We start from the raw sequence: 26140 nt of genomic DNA, 5'->3' as shown, positions 1-26140 counted from the left end.
AACTACAAATGCGTAGCGTGCTTGATACCTGTGTGTATGGTTTGCGCATGTTGCATACCTGACTGAATTTGAGGCAGTAACCAATGACTTGTGCAGACTAGTGAAAGTAATTAGATGGTATATGAGGCTATACAGCAGAGACATTGCAACCCGAGGTAAGCGGCTATAATTAGAAGTGTGGAATCCCGAAGAGAATGCCGAGCTTATCTAAAGCCGGTAAATACGGGCCTTGATGAAGGTGTGACAAGCTGCTCAATGATTGGATGCCTCTGGGGGTTTCTGATGGGGATTAAAGAGGAAGGGCACTTTTGCTTGCACTCTCATAGCAGATGAGGCACGGGAGGATTCGCTGATGCTCACCCAGGGACTTAAGAGTGAAGTTAGGAAGGTCAGATTGTTGGAAATTGACAGAAACACAAATTCAATTGATCATACATTGTACTAGTGTCAATTGTCTCTTTCTGCACTCTTTCATCGTCTATATCATATGCTGATTCAGTGCTATCCCTCTCTCTGCACTCTTTCTTTCTATATATCATATGCTGGTCTGGAGCTCACTCTCTCTGAACTTGTTCTTTCCCTGTATCATATGCTGATCTAGTGCTCACTCTCGCTTTCTCTATCTCATATGCTTATCTAGTGCTCACTCTCTTTCTATGCCGTTTCTTTCTCTATGTCATATGCTGATCCAGTGCTGTCTCTCTCTCTGCACTCTTTCTTTCTCTATATCATATGCTGATTCAGGGCTAGCCCTCTCTCTGCACTCTTTCTTTCTCTATATCATATGCTGGCCTGGTGCTCACTCTCTCTGCAATATTTCTTTCCCTGTATCATATACTGATCTAGTGCTCACTCGCACTCTCTCTTTCTCTATCTCATATGCTTATCTAGTGCTCACTCTCTTTCTACGCCGTTTCTTTTCTATGTCATATGCTGATCCAATGCTATCTCTCTCTCTGCACTCTTTCTTTCCGTATATCTTGTGCTGATCCAGTGCTATCTCCCTCTCTGCACTCTTTCTTTCTCTATATCATATGCTGATTCAGTGCTATCCCTCTCTCTGCACTCTTTCTTTCTCTATATCATATGCTTATCTAGTGCTCACTCTCTTTCTATGCCGTTTCTTTCTCTATGTCATATGCTGATCCAGTGCTATCTCTCTCTCTGCACTCTTTCTGTCTCTATATCATGTGCTGATCCAGTGTTGTCTCTCTCTCTGCACTCTTTCTTTCTCTATATCATATGCTGATTCAGTGCTATCCCTCTCTCTGCACTCTTTCTTTCTCTATATCATATGCTGATCTGGTGCTCATTCTCACTGCAATCTTTCTTTCCCTGTATCATATACTGATCTAGTGCTCACTCTCGCTTTCTCTATCTCATATGCTTATCTAGTGCTCACTCTCTTTCTATGCCGTTTCTTTTTCTATGTCATATGCTGATCCAGTGCTGTCTCTCTCTCTGCACTCTTTCTTTCTCTATATCATATGCTGATTCAGTGCTATCCCTCTCTCTGGACTCTTTCTTTCTATATATCATATGCTGGTCTGGAGCTCACGCTGTGTGCACTAGTTCTTTCGCTGTATCACATACTGATCTAGTGCTCACTCTCGCTCTCTCTTTCTCTATCTCATATGCTTATCTGGTGCTCACTCTCTTTCTACGCCATTTTTTTCTCTATGTCATATGCTGATCCAGTGCTATCTCTCTCTCTGCACTCTTTCTTTCTCTATCTCATATGCTTATCTAGTGCTCAGTCTCTTTCTATGCCGTTTCTTTCTCTATATCATATGCTGATTCAGTGCTATCGCCCTCTCTGCACTTTTTCCTTCTCTATATCATATGCTGATTCAGTGCTATCCCTCTCTCTGCACTCTTTCTTTCTCTATATCATATGCTGATTCAGTGCTATCCCTCTCTCTGGACTCTTTCTTTCTATATATCATATGCTGGTCTGGAGCTCACGCTGTGTGCACTAGTTCTTTCCCTGTATCATATACTGATCTAGTGCTCACTCTCGCTCTCTCTTTCTCTATCTCATATGCTTATCTAGTGCTCACTCTCTTTCTATGCCGTTTCTTTCTCTATATCATATGCTGATTCAGTGCTAGCCCTCTCTCTGCACTCTTTCTTTCTCTATATCATATGCTGGTCTGGTGCTCACTCTCTCTGCAATATTTCTTTCCCTGTATCATATACTGATCTAGTGCTCACTCTCACTCTCTCTTTCTCTATCTCATATGCTTATCTAGTGCTCACTCTCTTTCTACGCCGTTTCTTTCTCTATGTCATATGCTGATCCAATGCTTTCTCTCTCTCTGCACTCTTTCTTTCCGTATATCTTGTGCTGATCCAGTGCTATCTCCCTCTCTGCACTCTTTCTTTCTCTATATCATATGCTGATTCAGTGCTATCCCTCTCTCTGCACTCTTTCTTTCTCTATATCATATGCTTATCTAGTGCTCACTCTCTTTCTATGCCGTTTCTTTCTCTATGTCATATGCTGATCCAGTGCTATCTCTCTCTCTGCACTCTTTCTGTCTCTATATCATGTGCTGATCCAGTGTTGTCTCTCTCTCTGCACTCTTTCTTTCTCTATATCATATTCTGATTCAGTGCTATCCCTCTCTCTGCACTCTTTCTTTCTCTATATCATATGCTGATCTGGTGCTCATTCTCACTGCAATCTTTCTTTCCCTGTATCATATACTGATCTAGTGCTCACTCTCGCTTTCTCTATCTCATATGCTTATCTAGTGCTCACTCTCTTTCTATGCCGTTTCTTTCTCTATGTCATATGCTGATCCAGTGCTGTCTCTCTCTCTGCACTCTTTCTTACTCTATATCATATGCTGATTCAGTGCTATCCCTCTCTCTGGACTCTTTCTTTCTATATATCATATGCTGGTCTGGAGCTCACGCTCTCTGCACTAGTTCTTTCCCTGTATCATATACTGATCTAGTGCTCACTCTCGCTCTCTCTTTCTCTATCTCATATGCTTATCTGGTGCTCACTCTCTTTCTACGCCATTTCTTTCTCTATGTCATATGCTGATCCAGTGCTATCTCTCTCTCTGCACTCTTTCTTTCTCTATCTCATATGCTTATCTAGTGCTCAGTCTCTTTCTATGCCGTTTCTTTCTCTATATCATATGCTGATTCAGTGCTAGCCCTCTCTCTGCACTCTTTCTTTCTCTATATCATATGCTGGTCTGGTGCTCACTCTCTCTGCAATATTTCTTTCCCTGTATCATATACTGATCTAGTGCTCACTCTCACTCTCTCTTTCTCTATCTCATATGCTTATCTAGTGCTCACTCTCTTTCTACGCCGTTTCTTTCTCTATGTCATATGCTGATCCAATGCTTTCTCTCTCTCTGCACTCTTTCTTTCCGTATATCTTGTGCTGATCCAGTGCTATCTCCCTCTCTGCACTCTTTCTTTCTCTATATCATATGCTGATTCAGTGCTATCCCTCTCTCTGCACTCTTTCTTTCTCTATATCATATGCTTATCTAGTGCTCACTCTCTTTCTATGCCGTTTCTTTCTCTATGTCATATGCTGATCCAGTGCTATCTCTCTCTCTGCACTCTTTCTGTCTCTATATCATGTGCTGATCCAGTGTTGTCTCTCTCTCTGCACTCTTTCTTTCTCTATATCATATGCTGATTCAGTGCTATCCCTCTCTCTGCACTCTTTCTTTCTCTATATCATATGCTGATCTGGTGCTCATTCTCACTGCAATCTTTCTTTCCCTGTATCATATACTGATCTAGTGCTCACTCTCGCTTTCTCTATCTCATATGCTTATCTAGTGCTCACTCTCTTTCTATGCCGTTTCTTTCTCTATGTCATATGCTGATCCAGTGCTGTCTCTCTCTCTGCACTCTTTCTTTCTCTATATCATATGCTGATTCAGTGCTATCCCTCTCTCTGGACTCTTTCTTTCTATATATCATATGCTGGTCTGGAGCTCACGCTCTCTGCACTAGTTCTTTCCCTGTATCATATACTGATCTAGTGCTCACTCTCGCTCTCTCTTTCTCTATCTCATATGCTTATCTGGTGCTCACTCTCTTTCTACGCCATTTCTTTCTCTATGTCATATGCTGATCCAGTGCTATCTCTCTCTCTGCACTCTTTCTTTCTCTATCTCATATGCTTATCTAGTGCTCACTCTCTTTCTATGCCGTTTCTTTCTCTATATCATATGCTGATTCAGTGCTAGCCCTCTCTCTGCACTCTTTCTTTCTCTATATCATATGCTGGTCTGGTGCTCACTCTCTCTGCAATATTTCTTTCCCTGTATCATATACTGATCTAGTGCTCACTCTCACTCTCTCTTTCTCTATCTCATATGCTTATCTAGTGCTCACTCTCTTTCTACGCCGTTTCTTTCTCTATGTCATATGCTGATCCAATGCTATCTCTCTCTCTGCACTCTTTCTTTCCGTATATCTTGTGCTGATCCAGTGCTATCTCCCTCTCTGCACTCTTTCTTTCTCTATATCATATGCTGATTCAGTGCTATCCCTCTCTCTGCACTCTTTCTTTCTCTATATCATATGCTGGTCTGGAGCTCATTCTCTCTGAACTTGTTCTTTCCCTGTATCATATGCGGATCTAGTGCTCACTCTCACTCTCTCTTTCTCTATCTAATATGCTTATCTAGTGCTCACTCTCTTTCTATGCCGTTTCTTTCTCTATGTCATATGCTGATCCAGTGTTGTCTCTCTCTCTGCACTCTTTCTTTCTCTATATCATATGCTGATTCAGTGCTATCCCTCTCTCTGCACTCTTTCTTTCTCTATATTATATGCTGATCTGGTGCTCACTCTCTCTGCAATCTTTCTTTCCCTGTATCATATACTGATCTAGTGCTCACTCTCGCTTTCTCTATCTCATATGTTTATCTAGTGCTCACTCTCTTTCTACGCCGTTTCTTTCTCTATGTCATATGCTGATCCAGTGCTTTCTCTCGCTCTGCACTCTTTCTTTCTCTATATCATATGCTGATTCAGTGCTATCCGTCTCTCTGCACTCTTTCTTTCTATATATCATATGCTGGTCTGGAGCTCACTCTCTCTGAACTTGTTCTTTCCCTGTATCATATGCTGATCTAGTGCTCACTCTCACTCTCTCTTTCTCTATCTAATATGCTTATCTAGTGCTCACTCTCTTTCTATGCTGTTTCTTTCTCTATGTCATATGCTGATCCAGTGTTGTCTCTCTCTCTGCACTCTTTCTTTCTCTATACCATATGCTGATTCAGTGCTATCCCTCTCTCTGCACTCTTTCTTTCTCTATATTATATGCTGATCTGGTGCTCACTATCTCTGCAATCTTTCTTTCCCTGTATCATATACTGATCTAGTGCTCACTCTCGCTTTCTCTATCTCATATGCTTATCTAGTGCTCACTCTCTTTCTATGCCGTTTCTTTCTCTATGTCATATGCTGATCCAGTGCTGTCTCTCTCTCTGCACTCTTTCTTTCTCTATATCATATGCTGATTCAGTGCTATCCCTCTCTCTGCACTCTTTCTTTCTATATATCATATGCTGGTCTGGAGCTCACGCTCTCTGCACTAGTTCTTTCCCTGTATCATATACTGATCTAGTGCTCACTCTCGCTCTCTCTTTCTCTATCTCATATGCTTATCTGGTGCTCACTCTCTTTCTACGCCGTTTCTTTCTCTATGTCATATGCTGATCCAGTGCTATCTCTCTCTCTGCACTCTTTCTTTCTCTATCTCATATGCTTATCTAGTGCTCACTCTCTTTCTATGCCGTTTCTTTCTCTATGTCATATGCTGATCCAGTGCTGTCTCTCTCTCTGCATTCTTTCTTTCTCTTTATCATATGCTGATTCAGTGCTAGCCCTCTTTCTGCACTCTTTCTTTCTCTATATCATATGCTGGTCTGGTGCTCACTCTCTCTGCAATATTTCTTTCCCTGTATCATATACTGATCTAGTGCTCACTCTCACTCTCTCTTTCTCTATCTCATATGCTTATCTAGTGCTTGTTGAGACGGATTTATGAACTCTGTCCTGGTGGCGCAGAAGTTCAGAAGGCCAAGCTAATTACTTGGAACAGGGTAACCTCTGGACGAGCCAGACCAATCAAGGTAGCGATCGCGGCGGTCAAGACTAGGTCTCAAAAGGGGTGAGGGTGACTGAAAGCCCGTAATGAGCACACAAAGCAAGATCACTTACAAACTACTCCAAACAGTTGTTATATTAAAAATATATACACATTTATTTCAAGGCCTTTAAAACAATGACCGTAGGGAGAAAATCACAATATAACGATAGTAAACCAACACATACCATATCAACACAATATATATACAAATACAACAAGTCTCAAGCGTTATATGCACGAAATGTGTAGTCCACCTAAAAGGGAGGGAAAACAGGCAGTGCGCAATAATGCTTAGACCCAGTTCGCCTTCAGAGGCACCTAACTAGATGGAAGTCCGAGCCCTGCGAAGAGTGGAGCCTTGTGCTCAAAAGTACCTGCACGCGCTGGTGCCAACGGGCAAAAGGAGAAGCTCTTCGAGGGGAATCCGGCAGTTCCGTTTAGTGCACAAAAGAAGAAGAACAAGTTCCACGACTCAAGCGCAGCCTCCACAGTGGGCAGAAGCAGAGCGCGAGTACGGAAAAGGGTGCTGTTTGACACAGCGGGGAAAAGCAATGGGCTCCTGCAGGAGGGCGACCAGATCCTAGCTATGCTACTCACCGGTCCCCGATGCAAGCAGACCCAGGCTTCTCCGCGTCAGTTTCAGCAGCTGGCAGGTTCAGAAGAGCAGGGAACGCCTCGTCGTCGTGTTGAGTAAAAAGACGTCCCAATCGAAGAAACCCGCACAGTTTGTTACCACAGCAGGGCAACGGAGCGGCCGTGTGTATCTGAGCCAAATGTACACTACTCACTTCAGACCTGGGAACGCCAAGTGTACGAAGCGTGTGAGAGTGACAAGGACTCGAAATACTACACAACCTGGCGGCGGTTACAGAGCAAGACTCCCGTGTAAGCTGGTCAGTCAGCTGGATGGCCCAGAGACGCTTCCGAAGGCTTACTGGCAGGAGATGGTGAAGATGCCGAGAATAGCTGTTCCCGCTATTCCACGGGTCGAAGTACCAGTACAGGCCTTCTGGTTCGATCAAAGGTGAAAAGGGTTTCACGAGGCGACAGCAGTGCAGAGGAGAAGTCTTTCAGCGGGTCACCAGCGATTCCTCGGTCCAGCCTCTTGGTTGCAGGATACTTGGCTCCTGTATTCCTTCATTCGTGAGAACTCAGGAGATCGACATGGTAGTGGTGTTTCCAGCCCCCTCTTATCCACGGTTCCCTTCGCGCCAAAACGGAGGGGACCCAATGGGAGATCCGCTCATCAACACTCACACCATTCGTGGGCCAATCATGGACCACGGTGGTCCCAGGCATTCACACCACCCTAGACTCTCTGGCACCCAGGATGTGTATTGGGACCAGACATCCCAGCCCACATCCTGGAGGCACACACAAGACATGTAGAAGCCCGCGAAAGCATCCGTGTTTCGCGGGAAAGTACATGCCCAAATAAGGAAGGCCCCGGGTCGGCTCGACCTGGGGAAGGTGAAGGGAGCAAGACGGTCAGCGGACAGGACAAAGGAGCCTCGTGGTCTGGCCATTTTGGGAGCCAGGCCACCATTTTGGGTTAAGCGCGGAAAACGCGCTTAGAACGCCAAAAGGAGCTCAAAACACAAGAAACGATCGCTGCCACCATTCCTGTCCCTGAATCACTTGCACCGATCAGATACAATCCTAAACGAGTATCTAGGGCCTGTAGAAGGCTAGAGACCCAAGAGAGCTGTAACTTAGCTTACAGAGCCCTCTTGTGTCATGTTGCACGAAAGCCGCAACATGATAAAAGAAACTACAGGAAACAGCGTTCCCCGGTACTGACTGTCTTAAGGGCATGTCAGTTTCCCCGTAAGAAAGGAGCGAAAGCCCAGAGGAGTGCGGCAGAAGGCTGCACTTCTCTGGCAAAGTCAAGAACAAGGTGAAAAACAACAGCAAAAAGTTTACGGGTTGCCACATGGAAGGAAAATTACCTACAATTACGAAATCTTTCCTAACAGTGCTCACTCTCTTTCTACGCTGTTTCTTTCTCTATGTCATATGCTGATCCAATGCTATCTCTCTCTCTGCACTCTTTCTTTCTCTATATCGTGTGCTGATTCAGTGCTATCCCTCTCTCTGCACTCTTTCTTTATCTATATCATATACTGATCTAGTGCTCACTCTTTCTCTATTTCATATGCTTATCTAGTGCTCACTCTCTTTCTATGACGTTTCTTTCTCTATGTCATATGCTGATCCAGTGCTATCTCTCTCTCTGCACTCTTTCTGTCCCTATATCATGTGCTGATCCAGTGCTATCGCCCTCTCTGCACTCTTTCCTTCTCTATATCATATGCTGATTCAGTGCTATCCCTCTCTCTGCACTCTTTCTTTCTCTATATCAAATGCTGATTCAGTGCTATTCCTCTCTCTGCACTCTTTCCTTCTCTATATCATATGCTGGTCTGGTGCTCTCTCTCTCTGCAATCTTTCTTCCCCTGTATCATATACTGATCTAGTGCTCACTCTCGCTCTCTCTTTCTCTATCTCATATGCTTATCTAGTGCTCACTCTCTTTCTATGCCGTTTCTTTCTCTATGTCATATGCTGATCCAATGCTATCTCTCTCTCTGCACTCTTTCTGTCTCTATATCATGTGCTGATCCAGTGCTATCTCCCTCTCTGCACTCTTTCTTTCTCTATATCATATGCTGATTCAGTGCTATCCCTCTCTCTGCACTCTTTCTTTCTCTATATCAAATGCTGATCCAGTGCTATCTCTCTCTCTGCACTCTTTCTTTCTCTATATCATATACTGATCTAGTGCTGACTCTCGCTCTCTCTTTCTCTATCTCATATGCTTATCTAGTGCTCACTCTCTTTTTTTACCGTTTCTTTCTCTATGTCATATGCTGATCCAGTGCTATCTCTCTCTGCACTCTTTCTGTCTCTATATCATGTGCTGATCCAGTGCTATCTCTCTCTCTGCACTCTTTCTTTCTCTATATCATGTGCTGATCCAGTGCTATCTCCCTCTCTGCACTCTTTCTTTCTCTATATCATATGTTGATTCAGTGATATCCCTCTCTCTGCACTCTTTCTTTCTCTATGTCAAAATGCTGATCCAGTGCTATCTCTCTATCTCTGCACTCTTTCGTTCTCTATATAATATACTGATCTAATGCTCACTCTCGCTCTCTCTTTCTCTATCTAATATGCTTATCTAGTGCTCACTCTCTTTCTACGCCGTTTCTTTCTCTATGTCATATGCTGATCCAGTGCTATCCCTCGCTCTGCACTCTTTCTTTCTCTATATCATATGCTGATTCAGTGCTATCCCTCTCTCTGCACTCTTTTTTTCTATATATCATAATCTGGTCTGGAGCTCACTCTCTCTGAACTTGTTCTTTCCCTGTATCATATGCTGATCTAGTGCTCACTCTCACTCTCACTCTCTCTTTCTCTATCTAATATGCTTATCTAGTGCTCACTCTCTTTCTATACTGTTTCTTTCTCTATGTCATATGCTGATCCAGTGCTATCCCTCTCTCTGCACTCTTTCTTTCTCTATATCAAATGCTGATCCAGTGCTATCTCTCTCTCTGCACTCTTTCTTTCTCTATATAATATACTGATCTAGTGCTGACTCTCGCTCTCTCTTTCTCTATCTCATATGCTTATCTAGTGCTCACTCTCTTTCTATGCCGTTTCTTTCTCTATGTCATATGCTGATCCAGTGCTATCTCTCTCTGCACTCTTTCTGTCTCTATATCATGTGCTGATCCAGTGCTATCTCTCTCTCTGCACTCTTTCTTTCTCTATATCATGTGCTGATCCAGTGCTATCTCCCTCTCTGCACTCTTTCTTTCTCTATATCATATGCTGATTCAGTGCTATCCCTCTCTCTGCACTCTTTCTTTCTCTATATCAAATGCTGATCCAGTGCTATCCCTCTCTCTCTGCACTCTTTCGTTCTCTATATCATATCCTGATCTAATGCTCACTCTCGCTCTCTCTTTCTCTATAGTGCTCACTCTCTTTCTATGCCGTTTCTTTCTCTATGTCATATGCAGATCCCGTGCTATCTCTATCTCTGCACTCTTTCTTGCTCTATATCATGTGCTGATCCAGTGCTATCTACCTCTCTGCACTCTTTCTTTCTAAATATCATATGCTGATTCAGTGCTATCCCTCTCTCTGCACTCTTTCTTTCTCTATATCATATGCTGATCTGGTGCTCACTCTCTCTGCACTCTTTCTTTCTCTATATCATATACAGATACAGTGCTATTTCTCTCTGCACTCTTTCGTTCTCTTTATCATATGCTGATCTAGTGCTCACTCTCGCTCAGCACTCTTTCCTTCTCTATCTCATATGCTGATCGAGTGCTCTCTCTCTGCACTCTTTCTTTCTCTATCTTCTATTCTGATCTAGTGCTCACTGTCACTCTCTGCACTTTCTTTCTCTATATCATATGCTGATCTAGTGCTCACCATCTCTCTGTGCCATTTATTTCTCTATTATATTCTGATCTAGTTCTCTCTCACTCTGCACTTTTTCTTTCTCTATCTCATATTCTGATGTAGTGCTCACTCTCTCTCTGCACTGTTTCTTTCTCTATTATATTCTGATCTAGCTCTCTCGCTCTCTCTCTCTCTCTCTCTCTCTCTCTCTCTCTCTGCACTTTTTCTTTCTCTATCTCATATTCTGATGTAGTGCTCACTCTCTCTGCACTCTTTCTTTCTCTATTTCATGTGGTAATCTATTGCTCACTCTCTCTCTCTGCACTCTTTCCCTCTCTATAATATGCTGAGCTAGGGCTTACTCTCTTTCAGAACTCTTTATTTCTCTATCTCAAAGGCTGATCCAGTGCTATCTTTCTATGCACTCCTTCTTTCGCTATCTCATATTCTGATCTAGTGCTCACTCTCTTTCTGCACTCTTTCTTTCTCTATATATCATATGCTAATGTATTTCTCACTCTCTCTCTGCACTCTTTCTTTCACCATATCATGCTCTGATCCAATGCTATCTCTCTCTTTGCACTCTTTCTTTCTCTATATATCATGTTAATCTATTGCTCACTCTCTCTCTCTGCACTCTTTATTTCGCTATATCATATGCTGACCCAGTGCTATCTCTCTCTCTCTGCACTTTTTCTTTCTCCATCTCATGCTGATCTAGTGCTCTCTCTCTATCTCTCTCTCTCTCTCTCTCTCTCTACCTACCTAATTGATTATCAATGGCCACTTTTAAGAACGCATGAAGCATGTGTGTGGCCATTAGCTTTGGGCTACTCGCCATCTCCATTCCCATGGTAAAGCGAAATGGACTCACCAGTGTAGACCCTGAACCCAGCCTAATTTAATTAAGTCTTATGGGCTTTGGAAGGGTCGTTATCACAGAATCATTGTTCACCCCAAGTTTGGTTCAAGGCACACTTGATGGGCACATTGGTTGAGTAGGAAATTACCCCATGAGATAATGACCCTCCCAAGGTCATTAAGCCTCCCTAAAGGACTCTTTTTGTGGAAAGTCTTTTTTGTCTCAGTATTTTCGATTTTGAGAGACCTAGTTTTCTCTCAGTTGGGAATTGTTCTGCCATTGATATTCTGTGGGAATCCCAGATCTACTGAAGAGAATTACTTCAGAAAAGGTTATTTCCATTGTTGTGAATATATCTATCTGTTTAAAAGCAACTCTCTGCTATTTTTCAGTCCGATGCTGAAGTACGAATGTGTAAAATGAGGTGATACTTAAGTATTATTACCTGGAGCCCCAGGCAGTACTGGATTTTATGAGCCTGGAAGCCTGACAAATGGGCCTGACACAAGCGCGGGCGCATAGAAGGGCCAAGGGCTCTAACCATCAAGTATTGCCCAATGTGTTTGGGCAATAAAGGAATATGGGAGCTAGGGAAAGCCTGAGATTTGGGGGCTAAAAAGTTCAATCAAAAAAGGAACAGGTCATTTGAACATAGCCATTGAGCACCGACTGTTCATCGCCCTTGCACTTGCAGCAGGAGTCCCTTCTGTTCAGAACGGGGGACAGTGAAAAAGTGAGGGGTGCAATGGAAGTGAGCCGCAATGGGATTGCATTTTGGCCCAAGCAGAATCCGGCAGCGGGCCAGGTGAAGGAGCTACAAATGAGAGGGAAGAGGGGTGAGGAAGTGGGGACACTGGCAGCACCCGCTGTGGCAGAGGGAATCCCAAGAGCCATCGGGGTACATGGCTTCACCAGAGATGACTGCCCCCAAACCGTGAATCCTGATTGGCTCACAGAATTCCAACATGTCACCCTGGGTGCTAATATAGCGATATAGACCGAGTGAGGTGTCAGTATTGCGTGATAATGCCCACCACCAAGTTATGGTCCGAGGCAAAGGTGAGAGCCATAAGTTGGGGAAGAGGCATTATCCCAAACGTTAATGACCAAGGTCTACAAGGTTATTAGCACATAGCGGTGGTAGCAAATCATGTTTTTGGATTTTGGTCATTAGTTTTATAAAGTAGAAAGTAAATCGCCAAACTCAGTAAATGAAATGTGGTTTTATCTGGTAGTATCTAAACATCACGTTTGTCTTCCTAAGTTAAGCATTTCAATAGCAGAACTGGTTAAACTAGAGAGGGTTTAGCGTGAGCATGCACTAGGGGGCGTGCAAAAGTAAAGGGTTGCTCTATGAGAAAGAGAAAGCATTTTCCATGTTTTAGCTTTTTCTTTGATAGGTTAAATACGATGTCGACGCGAACAAACAGGCCCTCCTAGAGAGGAAGTGTCTTGTTGTGAGAAATGATGATATGATATGATATGATATTTTATTTGTATCGCGCTCGTACACAAGTGTTTCAGAGCGCGACTAGGCAAGGGAGGGGAACAAGGGAGAACACAGCACAACATAAAAACGATCTTACTAAGCCCAGTGACATTGAGAACGCGCAAGTCCATGGGAAAGGGAAAAGGGAAAAAGTGCATGGAAGGGGGAGAGTGGAAAGTGCAGAAGCCGAGGAGCGCAGATGCCTGAAAATCGCATTATTGTTTCCCTGTCTGCCTTTGAAGTCAGAATGTTCTGAATGAAGTCAATAACAGTAGTTATTGAATGCACGCTGAGCATTCTGGTTGGCCGAGAGCCGGTCCATAACGACAGCCATGTGTTACTAGTAGCTATTGACTGGATTCTAACCATTCTGATTCACCGCGAGGTAGCTAGTAAGGAAATTCAAGTGCAAACAAATACAGACAGCCCTGTGAGTTACCTAATCCTCGAGTGTTTTCACCGGCTTGGAGCTACTACATACATGTATGTTAATGAAAGAGAAAGTTGAAACAAATGAAATGTTTCTATGTCTCCCTGCGTGCAGCCTTTACTCCTATAATTGCGCAAACAAAATAGTTCGGCTTGTGTATGGGAAGGAAGATGCAGAGCTGACGTGCACAGCAAGCCCAGCTGCTGGGAGATAATGGCGGGCTCGGTTACTGTGCGATCAGCCCTCCTGCGACCTACGTGTCTTGTGGTGGCTTTCGGCGATTACTCAAAGGTTGCCTGTCCCTTGGGGGTTGGCGGGGGATGTGGAGGTCTGCACATTTCCGTGTCAGAGGGATCTCGGTTTTCCTGGAGGAGAGCTGGGAAGCCGTTTTGACATCGGGCCTGTTTCCACTGGTGATAGGACCAGGTCCCGGTAAGCTAATTTGCACACCCGAAGAACAACGCTGTCAAGTGGCAAATACCTGCATCATTCTATTATACCATCAATTGATGTTATGAAAAAAAAGTTACTCGGGGAGCGTTTGCCCAATATTACTGGCCACCTTTTTCGGGTGCCTGGCCCTATACTCTGCTCAGTCTGCGGTGCAGGGGAGGGGCTCTACATTGTTCTATTGTAGTGAATGTCTTTGTTTTTCTTCTTTTCTGCTTTTTAATGTATGTGTGCACAAGTTTATTATAAGTCAAAGTCCAGGCAAAGTCAGCGCATAGTCATTTTTGCAATACAAAATGACTTTGCACAGACTTTGCACTGCAAAAATACACTTTGCACAGTTCCATGAATCAGGGTTTGTGTAGGCACTTTAAAGTCACTTTTCAGCGGTGCAAATTCACTTTGAACCGGGCAAATATTCCAAGAATCAGGCTCTAAGTGCACAATAAAAAAAATAGAATGACTTTGTTGTAATTCACTTCGATGAAGTTCCATCACATTTTTTGTATTCTTTTTTCAAATGTATAATGGGGGGGTGCCCGCCTACCCACCCCTTATCTGTGCCACACCATCCTTATGCCACTTCCCCCAAAAACACACATATTAACTACTTCCCCATGAAGTAAATGCATAGAAGTGAATTAGTAATTCACTTCGACGAAACAACTGAACCCCGGAAACCAGGTGTGGGGACTAAATAAAGGAGTCCCAACTTCTGCTGCACATTTCATTCTTGGCTGGAAAAAAGATTTGCTTTTGCAACTTTGGTGGAAATACCAGTTGACCAGTTAGAAACTACTCTCACTGCAGCCAGTGGCAGGCAATGGTAGCGATAGTGTCAACAATCCAATTGAATCCAGTTGCATCTAAATTATTGCATGGAGTCTATTGGTTTAAGTGATTAATTTCATTCAACCCGTGGAATCACCTTGTTTTCCACTAGACATGTATTGTGTACATCAACCGGTTCAAGTAGGAACCATTTGTAATGGGTCGTCTACAATATCAAACAGGGAAGAAAATCGAAAGGGCGCAGGGCGAAGAAATAGGATAACACCGCTGCTTTAAATACTCAATGCAGTCACCTCCTAATTCCATTCTCAAATGGAGTCCATGTGTCTTCAGATGTGGTCTCTTGGGCGCTTCCGCGGATGACAGATGCACTAAAGGCCGCGTCACTTTGTGCGTCGCAGAGTGCACTGGGTTTGCTGGTTAGCGGCATGGAAACTATCGGAGGAGGCAGCAGGGGCCGGTAGAAGGTAAGTTGTGGGGTTAAGAGGAGTGGGGTGGAGGGGCTGCGCAGCGGGAGTCTGGAGTGTGGGGGACCCTCTGAAATGACAAGGATGGGGGATGGACCAAATCAAACTGACCTTGAGGAGAGCGGCCTTCACGGCCACCTTCTGTAACGCTGGTCTTTTGTTCACAGTCTACAATCCCGAACCGTTATCTCAGCCCATAATATCATGGCTCTTTTCAGACAGTTGCGGGACTATCTACCAGGCAGACTCAAACTTCAGGATTGTTACAGATCCTTCAAGGGAGCGGAGATGGCAAACCTCGAGCATTTGGCTAATGTATTCTGGATCCGCTGATCCAGGGATATGCCCGCTGTCTGCTACAGCTCTTGCTCACTGCCTTGATCCGGCCTGTGATTATCAAGTATGTGTGATCCTCTGCGTGTTGGAATATTCCCAGGAAGGCCGCTGCCTAGCAATAATGGGGAAGGGGCTATTCTGATGTACTAAACGCGTCCATTCTTGTTCATGTTTCCCCTCCCCCTCACCCATTGAAGTCAATTTTCCTTACATACGGTGTTGTATGAATCAAATTAAATTCAAATAAATACAGGAGAATAATTTTCACCTCCACAACAGGTGGTTTATCAGCACCACATTAAACATATGTATAACAAGTTGATATTGCTGCTGTGGTGGCAGCGGCAGATAAAACTTACATGTTGCTGAGGAGTAGCCTGTGTTCCTGACCAGGAAGTGCTGGTGTTGGTCCGCTTCCGGCTCTTCCGGCTCCAGGGGCACGGTACCCACGGTAGCCGGCAAAGGCTGGGTCAGCAAAGCAGCTTCCATTGAGGGCGACGTCTGCCCCTGGGGGGATTTCAGCTGCTCCAGAATTTTGATGATGTCTTGTTGCTTCTCATCCTCCTTCTTCTTCAGCTCCTCCCGGGCGCGTTTCAGCTTCTCGCGCTTGCGCTTGATGGCGATCACCCGGTCTCTGATGGCTTTCGCCACCAGCTTATAATCCGCCTCGCATACAAAGTTCAGCACCACCTGGGAAAAACAGACAGGGGCAGGTTGATTTGCTGTAGCACTTTCATGTATCGACACTAGGGGTGGGCGTGCCTTAAGGTTCTTAACTCTAATCACGGTTCCAATGACTAAATAATGGTTCGAGTCAGATTGAATGAGTCCAACTTTATAGAGCCGACTCTTGAGGGACTTCGAACCAGATCTTAAAATTCTCTTAGTGCCCTGTTCGTGCTCAAATGGATTTAAAATAGTTTGAAACACAGGCACCTATTGGTTTAAATCAGGATGTATCGATTAAATCTGAATAGAAGTTTAATATTGGAATAAAAGCGAATCACATTAAATAGAAACAGAAAAAACACACAAAACTAAATCGAAATCAACTACATGAAAGTAGAAAATACTGCCCAATGTTCAAGCTGGGATCCGGGATGAACAAACATGTACTCATCTACAGAATTTTTAGAATAATATTTAGTTTGAGCTGTTATGTTTTGTTATGCTATGTAGATTTGTAAAGCACAACATACGCTAAAGGCATCTTGGCGCTAGGGGGTAGCAGGTGAGAAAAAACGATTCTTAGAATACTAAAAGAGAAGAGTTTTCAGAGCATGTCTGAAAGCCAGGTGATTAGCAGTAGCACGGAGAGCCAAAGGACAGTTGGTTCCATGCTTTGGCTGAACCACCGAGAAGGTGCGGCCTCCCGTTCGAGTGCTTTTAACGCGGGGAACCAGAAGGAGTAACGCGGTCTGGGAGAGTAGAGGACTATTAGGCACATAGTGGATAAACGTCTCCTGCAAGTATTCAGCTCCAGCCTTATAGAAGGCCCGGTGAACAAGGCACATAGATTTAAAATGGATCTGTTGTTCAATGGGGAGCCAGTGTAGCTGACGCAGGAGGGGGGCCATGTGCGAGCGTGCTGGCGGGCGCAATATTGCGTGAGCAGCAGCATTTTGGAGCATTTGAATCCGATTGAGCAGATAGTGTGGTGGGCTGAAGTACAGTGAGTTACAATAATCCACGGTACTAAGAACCAATGCTCTAACCACTGGGGCATAAAAATGGCCCGCGATAAAATGGTTCACTTGAGTTCATTCGAACCCCCATTGTTTAGGCAGGAACAATTCTGACTCAAGCTGGTTCGGTCATCACAGGGACTCAAGCTTTCACATCTCCTCAGCTTCTGAGAAGGCAAAACCTGGTTGGTCAATGAGTTCAGTCATCTAATTTCCCCTCTGCATGGCAAGCAAAGAGCTTTGGATAGTGCTGCATTTCACCTTACACCCTAGTGACACAACAAGAAGTGGTGCTGTGTTACAGCCTTCCAGCCTCAGATGCGCAGGTCACAATCAGGCTCGGACTGGCCAATAGTGCAATAGGTCCATGGCCGAACCAAATAAAACAAAATGCTGGTGTGGGCCACTTTTTTGGGTCAAAGTGGGACACTTTTTTGTCCAATGTTGGCCACTTTGATGAGTTACTTCACTATGCGGCTAGTAGTTTTGACCAGTGTTCTGAGTAAATATTCTTTAAAACACACAATTTGCATCACATACAATTCAAAAAGTGTTGCAAAAGTAATGATTTGTCATTTGCAGCTGTGGGCCACTTTTTCATTGGGGCACGAGCCAATGTTATGGCCCAGTCCGACCCTTGCTGCTGGTCGTCACACTCAGCATGTGATGTGGCGCTCGTGGTGTCAGCCCCGTTCTCAGTGGTTGTGTTAAACCTTTTGGTGCATTATTATGCTCACGAACTTACAACCACCAATTTGGCAGAACCCTAAAATAAGGTGGTTCCCCCCCCCAATTAATGTGTAAAATGTTGGGACGTTGGTGTAAGTTAATGCTGTTCTGACTCTTGATATGTTATATTATGCCATGGTATCTTTACATGTTTTTATACTGCACCAAATCACCACCATAGTTGTTTCAGAGCATGTAGGCTTGTCAGACCATTGGTGTACTGTGCCCCGGCCAAGAGTATCCAGACCTTAGCCTCCAGGAAGAAAGAAAATGAGCGAGGGGAAGATAAGAGAATGGGAAAGCAGTAAATAAATGCTGCCAACACAGGGAAAGAGAGGGGTGCATCCGGGAATAATGTTCTGTTAAGGCGTGGGCACGTGTCAGTCCTGTAAGGTAGAGCAGGGTTATGCAAAAGTTATCCTTAAGTGTTGCACTAATTGTACTGTGTTTCCAAGGAAGGAGAATTGTAAAAATCATGTTGAACATTACGTTAAGAATTGTTAAATTGATTTTTGTTTCTCTTTCTATTTTGTATCAAATCTGACGGACTGTTTTAGGATTTTATGATTTATGCTGTCTTTTGTGATTTCCATTTGTATAGGATCTACATTTTAAATTGTTTTGTAATCACTTTTCTATTATTGTTTTAAATTGAAATTAATTGTAATTTGAAAAGTTGGTTTCGACCAGCTACATCAAATAAAAAATAATAATAATAAAAAAAGAATTGTAAGTTAGTACACCATGTGATGTTAGATACACGAGTGTGCTTGGGCAATCCTGGATGTTTAATAGCTTGTTTTATCAGGCGTCGCTGTACATTGAGCCCCAAGGCAAATTCCAGAAAATATTATATTTCTAGGTCTTGGCAACATAGGAAGTAGCACCAGTGAAGGGTACTACTATTGCCACCTGGATTCTGGTAACATGTGTGGAGGCTGAAGGGGGAGGACTGTTCGTCAGCCACGTTCAGGCCACGCTCTCCAGCCCCCTGCTAAAATGCCCATCATTTTACCCTAAAATCCTAAAAAATAAATAAAAAAAACTCCTTAAACTAGTATGCTTAAGAATGGGCTAAATATGGGTTAAATACTGACTTCTTGTGAAAAGCTGTTCTTGGAAACCACTGTCCTTAGCCACGTGTAGCACCTGTTTTTTTTCCTGCCCCGGATGAGCACAATATTATAAACACTCTGAGCCACTGGTGCCACCCCACCATCCCAGAGCAGCTGCTCTGGCGGGGCACTGAGCAACCTACAAATAAAAGGTGATTATTCAGTAGATCGTCCACAATACTGAGCTCAAATCTTGAATGAGGCACAGTACACGGGGGCGGGGGTTAGTTTTGGTACCCTCAGTGGCTTTTCTATAAAAACTTTCATCTTTCCTTACCCATGTGAACACGCCCCCTTTCATTTTCCCATTCCACTCGCTGTATAAAGGACAAGGTAGAAGATACCATGTAAAACAGCCCCTCAACACATGAACTTTAACCAAGATCCTATTTACACAAATCCATCCCAGGCCTTCCATTCACCCCTCATAGTCATTTTGTACATCTTCCCCTTCTCTAGCCAACAGCTGCAGACTGCCATTACCTTCCTTTAAATCTTAGTCCTCTTGTCAGTCAGTCACATCACATAACATATAGTGTACAGTATCTTCTCGTTGCTCGTTGCAGCACCAGTGCTTGAGTTCCTTCCAAACCTGCACTTGCACGTTCTGAATGCCCACAAGGCCTAGTAGGAACGCCCCTTTCCTGTCCATCAGTTTATTATATTTGCCTTTGTTCCCACTTTCCTCCCCCTTTTCCCTGTGGACACTTTGAAACACAATTTCTTGATGTATAAGTGCCTTATAAATGCACAATAAATAAATAAATTAAACTTCAAACCCCCCCCCCATCCTGCTCTGCTGCGAATGGCTGTCAGAGGACACTTGTTTCAGCTCCATAGGGATTTAGGAGCCCTCACTTCCTCATAGGCGCTTTTCTTTTTTTTTTTTTTAAACGTTATTCTCCATATGGGGCTTTTGGAAGCCATTTTACTCCGTGGTGGTGGTTGTATTTATGTTGGGACTTTGGCAGCCCCAAATGCGTCTATGGGCTTATAACCACATACTGGCATTCTGGCCATGAGAGAGTTAATATTTCCTCTGTGGCAGGGCTAAAGCATTTGGGCAGGGAGGTTCATTAAATTTGGGCCCTGGCAAGGCACTGCACACACGGGCTGAGCCTTCCCAGTCACCGGCAGCCCGCACTGAGCTTCAGCCGCACCAGACATGATGCGGCCGGGCTCCCAGGTAAGTGTTTACCCACTTCTCCCCGTCCTTTTATTCTGGCCCGCCCGGGTTGGCCACTGGGAGGGCCACTGCCTCCCAAGCAATGCTCTCGCTCAGGGACCGCCCCGCACATGCGGCCCCGGGCGTGGGCATTTTGCTTCACCCAGGCCGCACTCTGCATGCAGCCTGGGCCTTATCGTTACACAGGGCTGCTACCTGCAGACGCAGCCCAGCCCACTCAGAAAGCCCTGGTGGGCTGCTCAAGGCTGCGACCCCCAAGCAGTGCAGACCTTTTTCCTTCCTGCTCTCCTTATGTCCTTTCTCTACTGTGCATTAATTTCTCTCTGTCTTTCCTGTTGTGTCCCTTCTTCCAAATGTCACTTTTCAGCTGTCTTTTTTCTCGCATTGCCTTTTGGAGCTTCTTAAGCCCAGTCCACCTTTTTTCAGCAGGAGAGACATGTATATTGGGTATTGTCCCAGTGTTCCATGTGTCCCCCATGGTGGGGAACCGTAAGTCTATGTAAAGCACATAGGCATTTAATAAAGCTTTCAATAACCTCCTTCTGGTGTGTTTTGCCTTTCTTTATTCATTTATGTATATACTTTCCCATAACCCCCTATCTTTAAGCGCCCCATTTGTGCCATGGGTTGCACACGTCAGAGTACTCACCTCTACCAATGCACATGGTCTTCACTGGTATCACAATTGTAATATCACTTTGGGTCTTGGCCTCTCTCATTCGAAAGGAGTTGCAGGAGAACATGTCAGCAATAGGTTTATAAAGAGGTGCTGCTCAAGAGCTCTCCACGGGCCCGCCATTTTGGGTCTAGTGTTCATGTCAATCTTTATCTTTCAGTTCAATAAATGCAATTTTATATGTGAACCTGCAGGTTGTTAAGACAGTCCACTATTTAAAAATAAATAAATTACCTTTTGCCATGGTAGTTCAATGCCTGTGGTTTGTATTCTGGGGACACATTTACTTTTGTGCTGTACAAGATAATACCACTTACAAAAGGGCTTAACTTCCCTAATAAATTAAAATAAATCCCTTGAAATCTTGCATTATGCATTGAGGAGCAAAACCTAGATCCTTGGAATGATGAACACTATTGGTGAAAAAGTATCATCAGTAAATAGCAATGTATCTGGGAGTCATTATCTGTAGCCATTTGAAATGGACCTTACAGGCGGTCACTCAATACTAACATGGGTCAATGTAACGGGGCAATTCGCTAGTAGGCAAAGAGCCTTGGTGGCCACCCAGTATAAGTGATGATCAAGGTGTCCTAGGAAATATCACTGCCAACAGCAGTGCATGGGCCAGTATTTTGGGGATTCGCAGAATATTAATCTATGCAAAGACAAGCAAATTACTTTTTCCAAACTGTTTAAGCTTTGCACAATCAACCCCCAGATTCTGTCTTCACCAAGGACTGCAATTGCACAAAGAGAGGATATTACTCGAAAAAGACTCCCACTTCTTGGGCACTGTCACAGAGGTGTTAGGGATCATCAAACCAGACACACTCAAGAATTTAATTTTTGCAGGATTTATTATGGTATTGTTACCGTACAGGGGCAAAATAAAAAAAGGGAAAAATACAGCACAAAGGGAAGGTCTCAGGACATCCCAGTGGTCCCTAACTAAAGTTTAGGGAAAACCTAAAGTTCACAAAGTCACAGCGCTTGGGAGGTTCGGGTTCACCTAGACAAGAGGATATTCTGCACAAACAAAAGTCTTAATACCAAGACTTTTCAGTTTCCCATTGGCTGGAGCTCACCTTTCTTAAGGAGGCCTTGATGTTTTAGGCATGTCTGTCCTGCGGTCACATCTCCCCTTTCCTTGTCTCCTTCCTTTTGGTCTCGTTCTTGAAGGACCTCTGTTAGTTATTATCATTGCCGATTTCTCCAGTCTGTTTGTGGAGGCTAGTCCCCTTCCTAGGTTCCTCGCTTTCCAGTAACCAAGAAATAAGGGTGGCGGGCATCGGGCTTGGCACATCCCAGAGTGAATTTGGGGTGTGGATCAGAGGAGCTTGCCGGAGGGAACATGGCCAACTCATTTCCCTATGCTCTTCCAGGGCACATGGGACATACTAGATGTATGCACCCCTTTTGTAAGATACAGATGTGCACAAGGATTTGAAGGTAACGCTGCATGGATCCGGGGGATAGGTTTTGTGAGATGGGCATGCTCATAGATATAATCACTTTGAGCATTTGCACATATATTATGTCTCCCAGGCGATTTACCAGACCTGAACAATTGATACATTGAGTGATTCAATTCCTTAAGAAAACGTACTGCACGATTTGGTCGCAGAGGTATGTACATGGTTCTTTTTATTTCCTTTCTCCCCTCTCCCTGTAGTCGCTCTTAGACATGGAGTCTGTGATGGTGGACATTTATGAGTGACATGTATTTTTTTTGTTTTTGTCATTGCTGGTGATGTAGATTTGAATCATCGTAGGTTGCGTCCTGAAGAAGACTGTCAAGTATAATGATGTTCTCATTGATAAAGTTGAAACTAGCATGGGAAGGCGTATATAGACAATTGAATTTTGACAATGAAATTTGATGTCTTCTGCTAGTTGACTATATTTTGGATCAACGCATGTGGAGCGAGATATTGACCACATGCCCTGGTCGATGTATGTGGATTAAATTAGTAATCCACATACTGTTTTAATCAATTTTTGATGTATTTTTGTGCTTTATATTTGTCAATATTGTAGCACAGCACTACCACTTTTTTAGGAGTGCTTAATAGTATGATTGAATTTGTTTGAATGATTGTGATGTGATATGTGAATATGAGGGTGTAAATGAAATTGCAATGTTATCAGCACACATGCACTTTAGATTTATAAATTGAGTTTTGAAACTAGTGAACAAATGCAAAAATGATTACTGAATGAGTTGGTGGTATGTTTTTTCAGACTCCATGAACTTTGACTGGTTACATTAGTGGGTTGGGAATCTAACTAGTGGCTTACCCATTGTGAGTTTTTGTAAATTGGTGTATGGCCATCAATCCTCATGTGACACCAGTCCATTGTACATTGTCTAGACTCTACCAGGGGTTAATTCTATCACTATTCCCTCCAGGCTCCTGCCTCCTCATCCCTTTTCTAGAGTCTTCGATTAGCTTTCCTTCGCCTGCTCATATTCCCCTCTTCACTGCTTCTGTGTCTGCTATTAGATCGTCCTCCAACTCTTGGTCCTCCAATGCTCTTTCATTCCGAAACACCCTCTGGTGTGAAGGCTCATCTGCTGACTCTCTGTTATTCTTATGACTCTGTTCACTCCTTTGGGCACTTCTTTCAGTAGTCTGCTTATCACCCTCTCCACCAACTAGGGCCCCTGTATCACCATTGCCCTATTAGCCTTGTTTGCCCTTTTGGACAGGTCAGTTACCACTCTCCTGATCACCTTGTTCAGCACCTAAGGACCATCTAAACCCACTTTCCTAATCTCCTTAACCCTTCTCAGCACAACCGCCTTCACCTGTGAGACTTTTCTCTGTATCACATTCTTTGCCGTTTCGGGTAGAACCTTCCCATTCTCCAAATCCCTCCCACTACCACCATCTCCACCCCTTTGGACACAACTGTCACCACTTGTAGATCCTTCTCTCTATCACCTTCTTCAATCCTTTGGACAGAGCCCTCTCCCTGGTCACCCCCCTATCCTTGGCCACAACTGCCGCACTGCTTACCACCGGCTCTAGCTCTGCAGGTTCCCCAGTCTGGTCTCCTGGGTCTCATTGCGTTCACAGGCTCCAGTGTGGTACAGTTTTCTGCACCTCTCTTTCAGCCTCCTAGATCCTGCACCCACCCCAGAACTTCCTGCTCTCTCCGACAGCCTTCTCCTAAATAAATCATGTCTTCTTTCTTCAGTTTCCAGCTCCTACTCCAGCCACTTCCAATTTCAGACACAGCCACTGCGTTTTTAGGGCTTTAGCCTAGTGTCCCAGCCTATATCTGGTGAAGGGAGGCTCAGGTCTGTCAGCTGGGATGAGGATTGGCTCTCTGACTCTGATCCTTGGGGTGGCCTACAGCCCTGATGTAGGACTTTACATTGGATTGTTCCTCCACCTGGGTGGTCCTCTTTCTGCTTGCTACACCCTGACCCTGTCTTCCAGGCTCTCTCTCGGGAAAGGGAGCTCTGGTGGTCTTTTCAGGCAGGAGATGTATGTATTGGTGGGTGGACCCCTGTGGATGGCATCCATCTAGCGTGTAGGAGGGCCCATCCCCAGCATAGGATGGCTTCCAGTTCTGATGTGGGGCTTGGGGCTGGCTAATCCCTTTTCTTGGGTGGTCCTCCCTCTGTCTGCCACACCCTTTCGGCCTCTCTCTTGGGAAAGGGAATGCAGGTGTGGCACTTCAGGCAGCTGGTGTAGTGATGGGCTAATGGGCACCACCCCTAAGTGTGGCTGATGTGGTACCTGGGCCTGGCTAGCCCCTTCTCCTGGGTGATCTGCTCTTTCTTTGTCATGCCCTAACCCTAGCTCCTGGGAGGACTCGCTGAGCTTATCTGTTCTTAATGTATGACAGAAGAGGGCTTGTACAATGGATGGTTGGTTGACTGGAGAGTTTCACTCCCTAAGGTCCCTCTTCTCTTGTTTTTAATTTAGATGGAATGTCTGAACCCACATGCAGGGAGCTGAGCATTCTGATACTGCTTGTTTGCCATTCCTTGATTCCCTTATTGGGTCCATAGCTAGAGAGTCAATAGCTTTAATGAAAGCGTGTCACTGTGATTTGGGGTTGAGGTGAGCCTGATCTCCAAGATCCCATACGGTTTCTGATGGCTGGGTAGAGAAGCAGCAGTGACCCTGTTTCTAGTTGGCACCATGTGACTACCCCCTGCCCTGAGGTGTGGACTAGGCAGGGGTAACCAAGGGATAATTTCCGTACCGCCCTTTGGGCAATAACACAGTAGCTTGGGGAGGTCCTCGGCCCTCTTCGTCCCTCCACTGTTGGTCCCCAGTGTGAAGCAGGGGATTTTGTTATAGCACACATAGGGTGAATGAACACCTTCCACTTACTGTACTTCCCATTAAAAACATTCTGGATGGCGACAGGTGAAGCATACTGGCTACCCTGCATGGAGGAAGATCTGGGTAATAATAGGCTTATTAGACTGATTTAACTGATCCTAAACCACATCCTCAAAAGTTCAACAAAGTGTTCAGCGATTGTTATACTAAAAACTGGAAGACCAGGAAATAGCCAAACCTAGAGTACAAGCTATCTCTGGATTATGTGAGTGGCAGGAGTGGAACATTGCCCCCCCCCCCCCCATCTGGCACATCCCATCAGATCCCACTAGGATACAATGGGTGAATGAGTGATGGTCCCCATAGAGTTACTTTTCATTGTTGCTTTTCGCCTTCATAGATTTTCATGATAAGGCCTACTGATATATATTTCCAGTTCATTAGTTACTTGGCACGTTGACAGTTTTGAGGGGACATGCGCGCTATTCTTCTATTTCCCCCTGCGCCTCCCTGTGAGTGTGCAAGTGGGCAAACCACTTCATCACACAGTGCTTTAATAATCTTAATAGCACGAAAATTGGGAGCACTTATAAGTGTGCCAAAGGGTGGTATTAACTGATGTTTAAATAGCTGGACATTTACATTAGCAATTAGTAAGATTACTCAGCCATATGGATGTCTGCAAAGGAGACCTGCTGTCTGCTAAGCGGACCTGTGGGGAGGTTATGTGAAAAGGTAAACTTTTATGCCACAAACACGTGATTTTCTGGACCCCACAGAGCTAATTTGTGCATCTTCGTAACATTTGAGTTTGAACCAATTGCACGTGAAAAAAGTGATCTTGCAGAAAACAGGTTTTAATCCTGGCACAGTGGACTCAGCCTTTCAACCTTCCCACCAATGAGATGGCTGATGTAAATCACCACTATTGTGCTAAATATGTTTATTTAATTGTGCACCCCTTTAAAGACTCTTTTTGATATTTAAGGCAGGGGTACGCCTTTCTAGAACTCCCTCAAATCTTGCCCCCCCTACTCATCCTTGCCCTT

General features: G+C 44.3%; 1 protein-coding gene across 1 annotated transcript in view; it reads right to left on the bottom strand.

The window, feature by feature from the left end:
* WNK4 (WNK lysine deficient protein kinase 4) overlaps positions 1 to 26140 on the bottom strand; it is a 666323-nt gene that overhangs the window by 122017 nt on the left and 518166 nt on the right. Inside the window, exon 7 of the mRNA XM_069634171.1 lies at positions 15753 to 16083. Within this exon, the coding sequence (XP_069490272.1) occupies positions 15753 to 16083 (331 nt within the window). The remainder of the gene's footprint in view (positions 1 to 15752; positions 16084 to 26140) is intronic.

This window comes from Ambystoma mexicanum, chromosome 13 (assembly GCF_040938575.1).
Source record: "Ambystoma mexicanum isolate Mex_15411 chromosome 13, UKY_AmexF1_1, whole genome shotgun sequence".
Classification (NCBI taxonomy): domain Eukaryota; kingdom Metazoa; phylum Chordata; class Amphibia; order Caudata; family Ambystomatidae; genus Ambystoma; species Ambystoma mexicanum.
The sequence above is the reverse complement of the archived record's forward strand: the minus strand, read 5'-3'. Positions and strand labels throughout refer to the sequence as shown.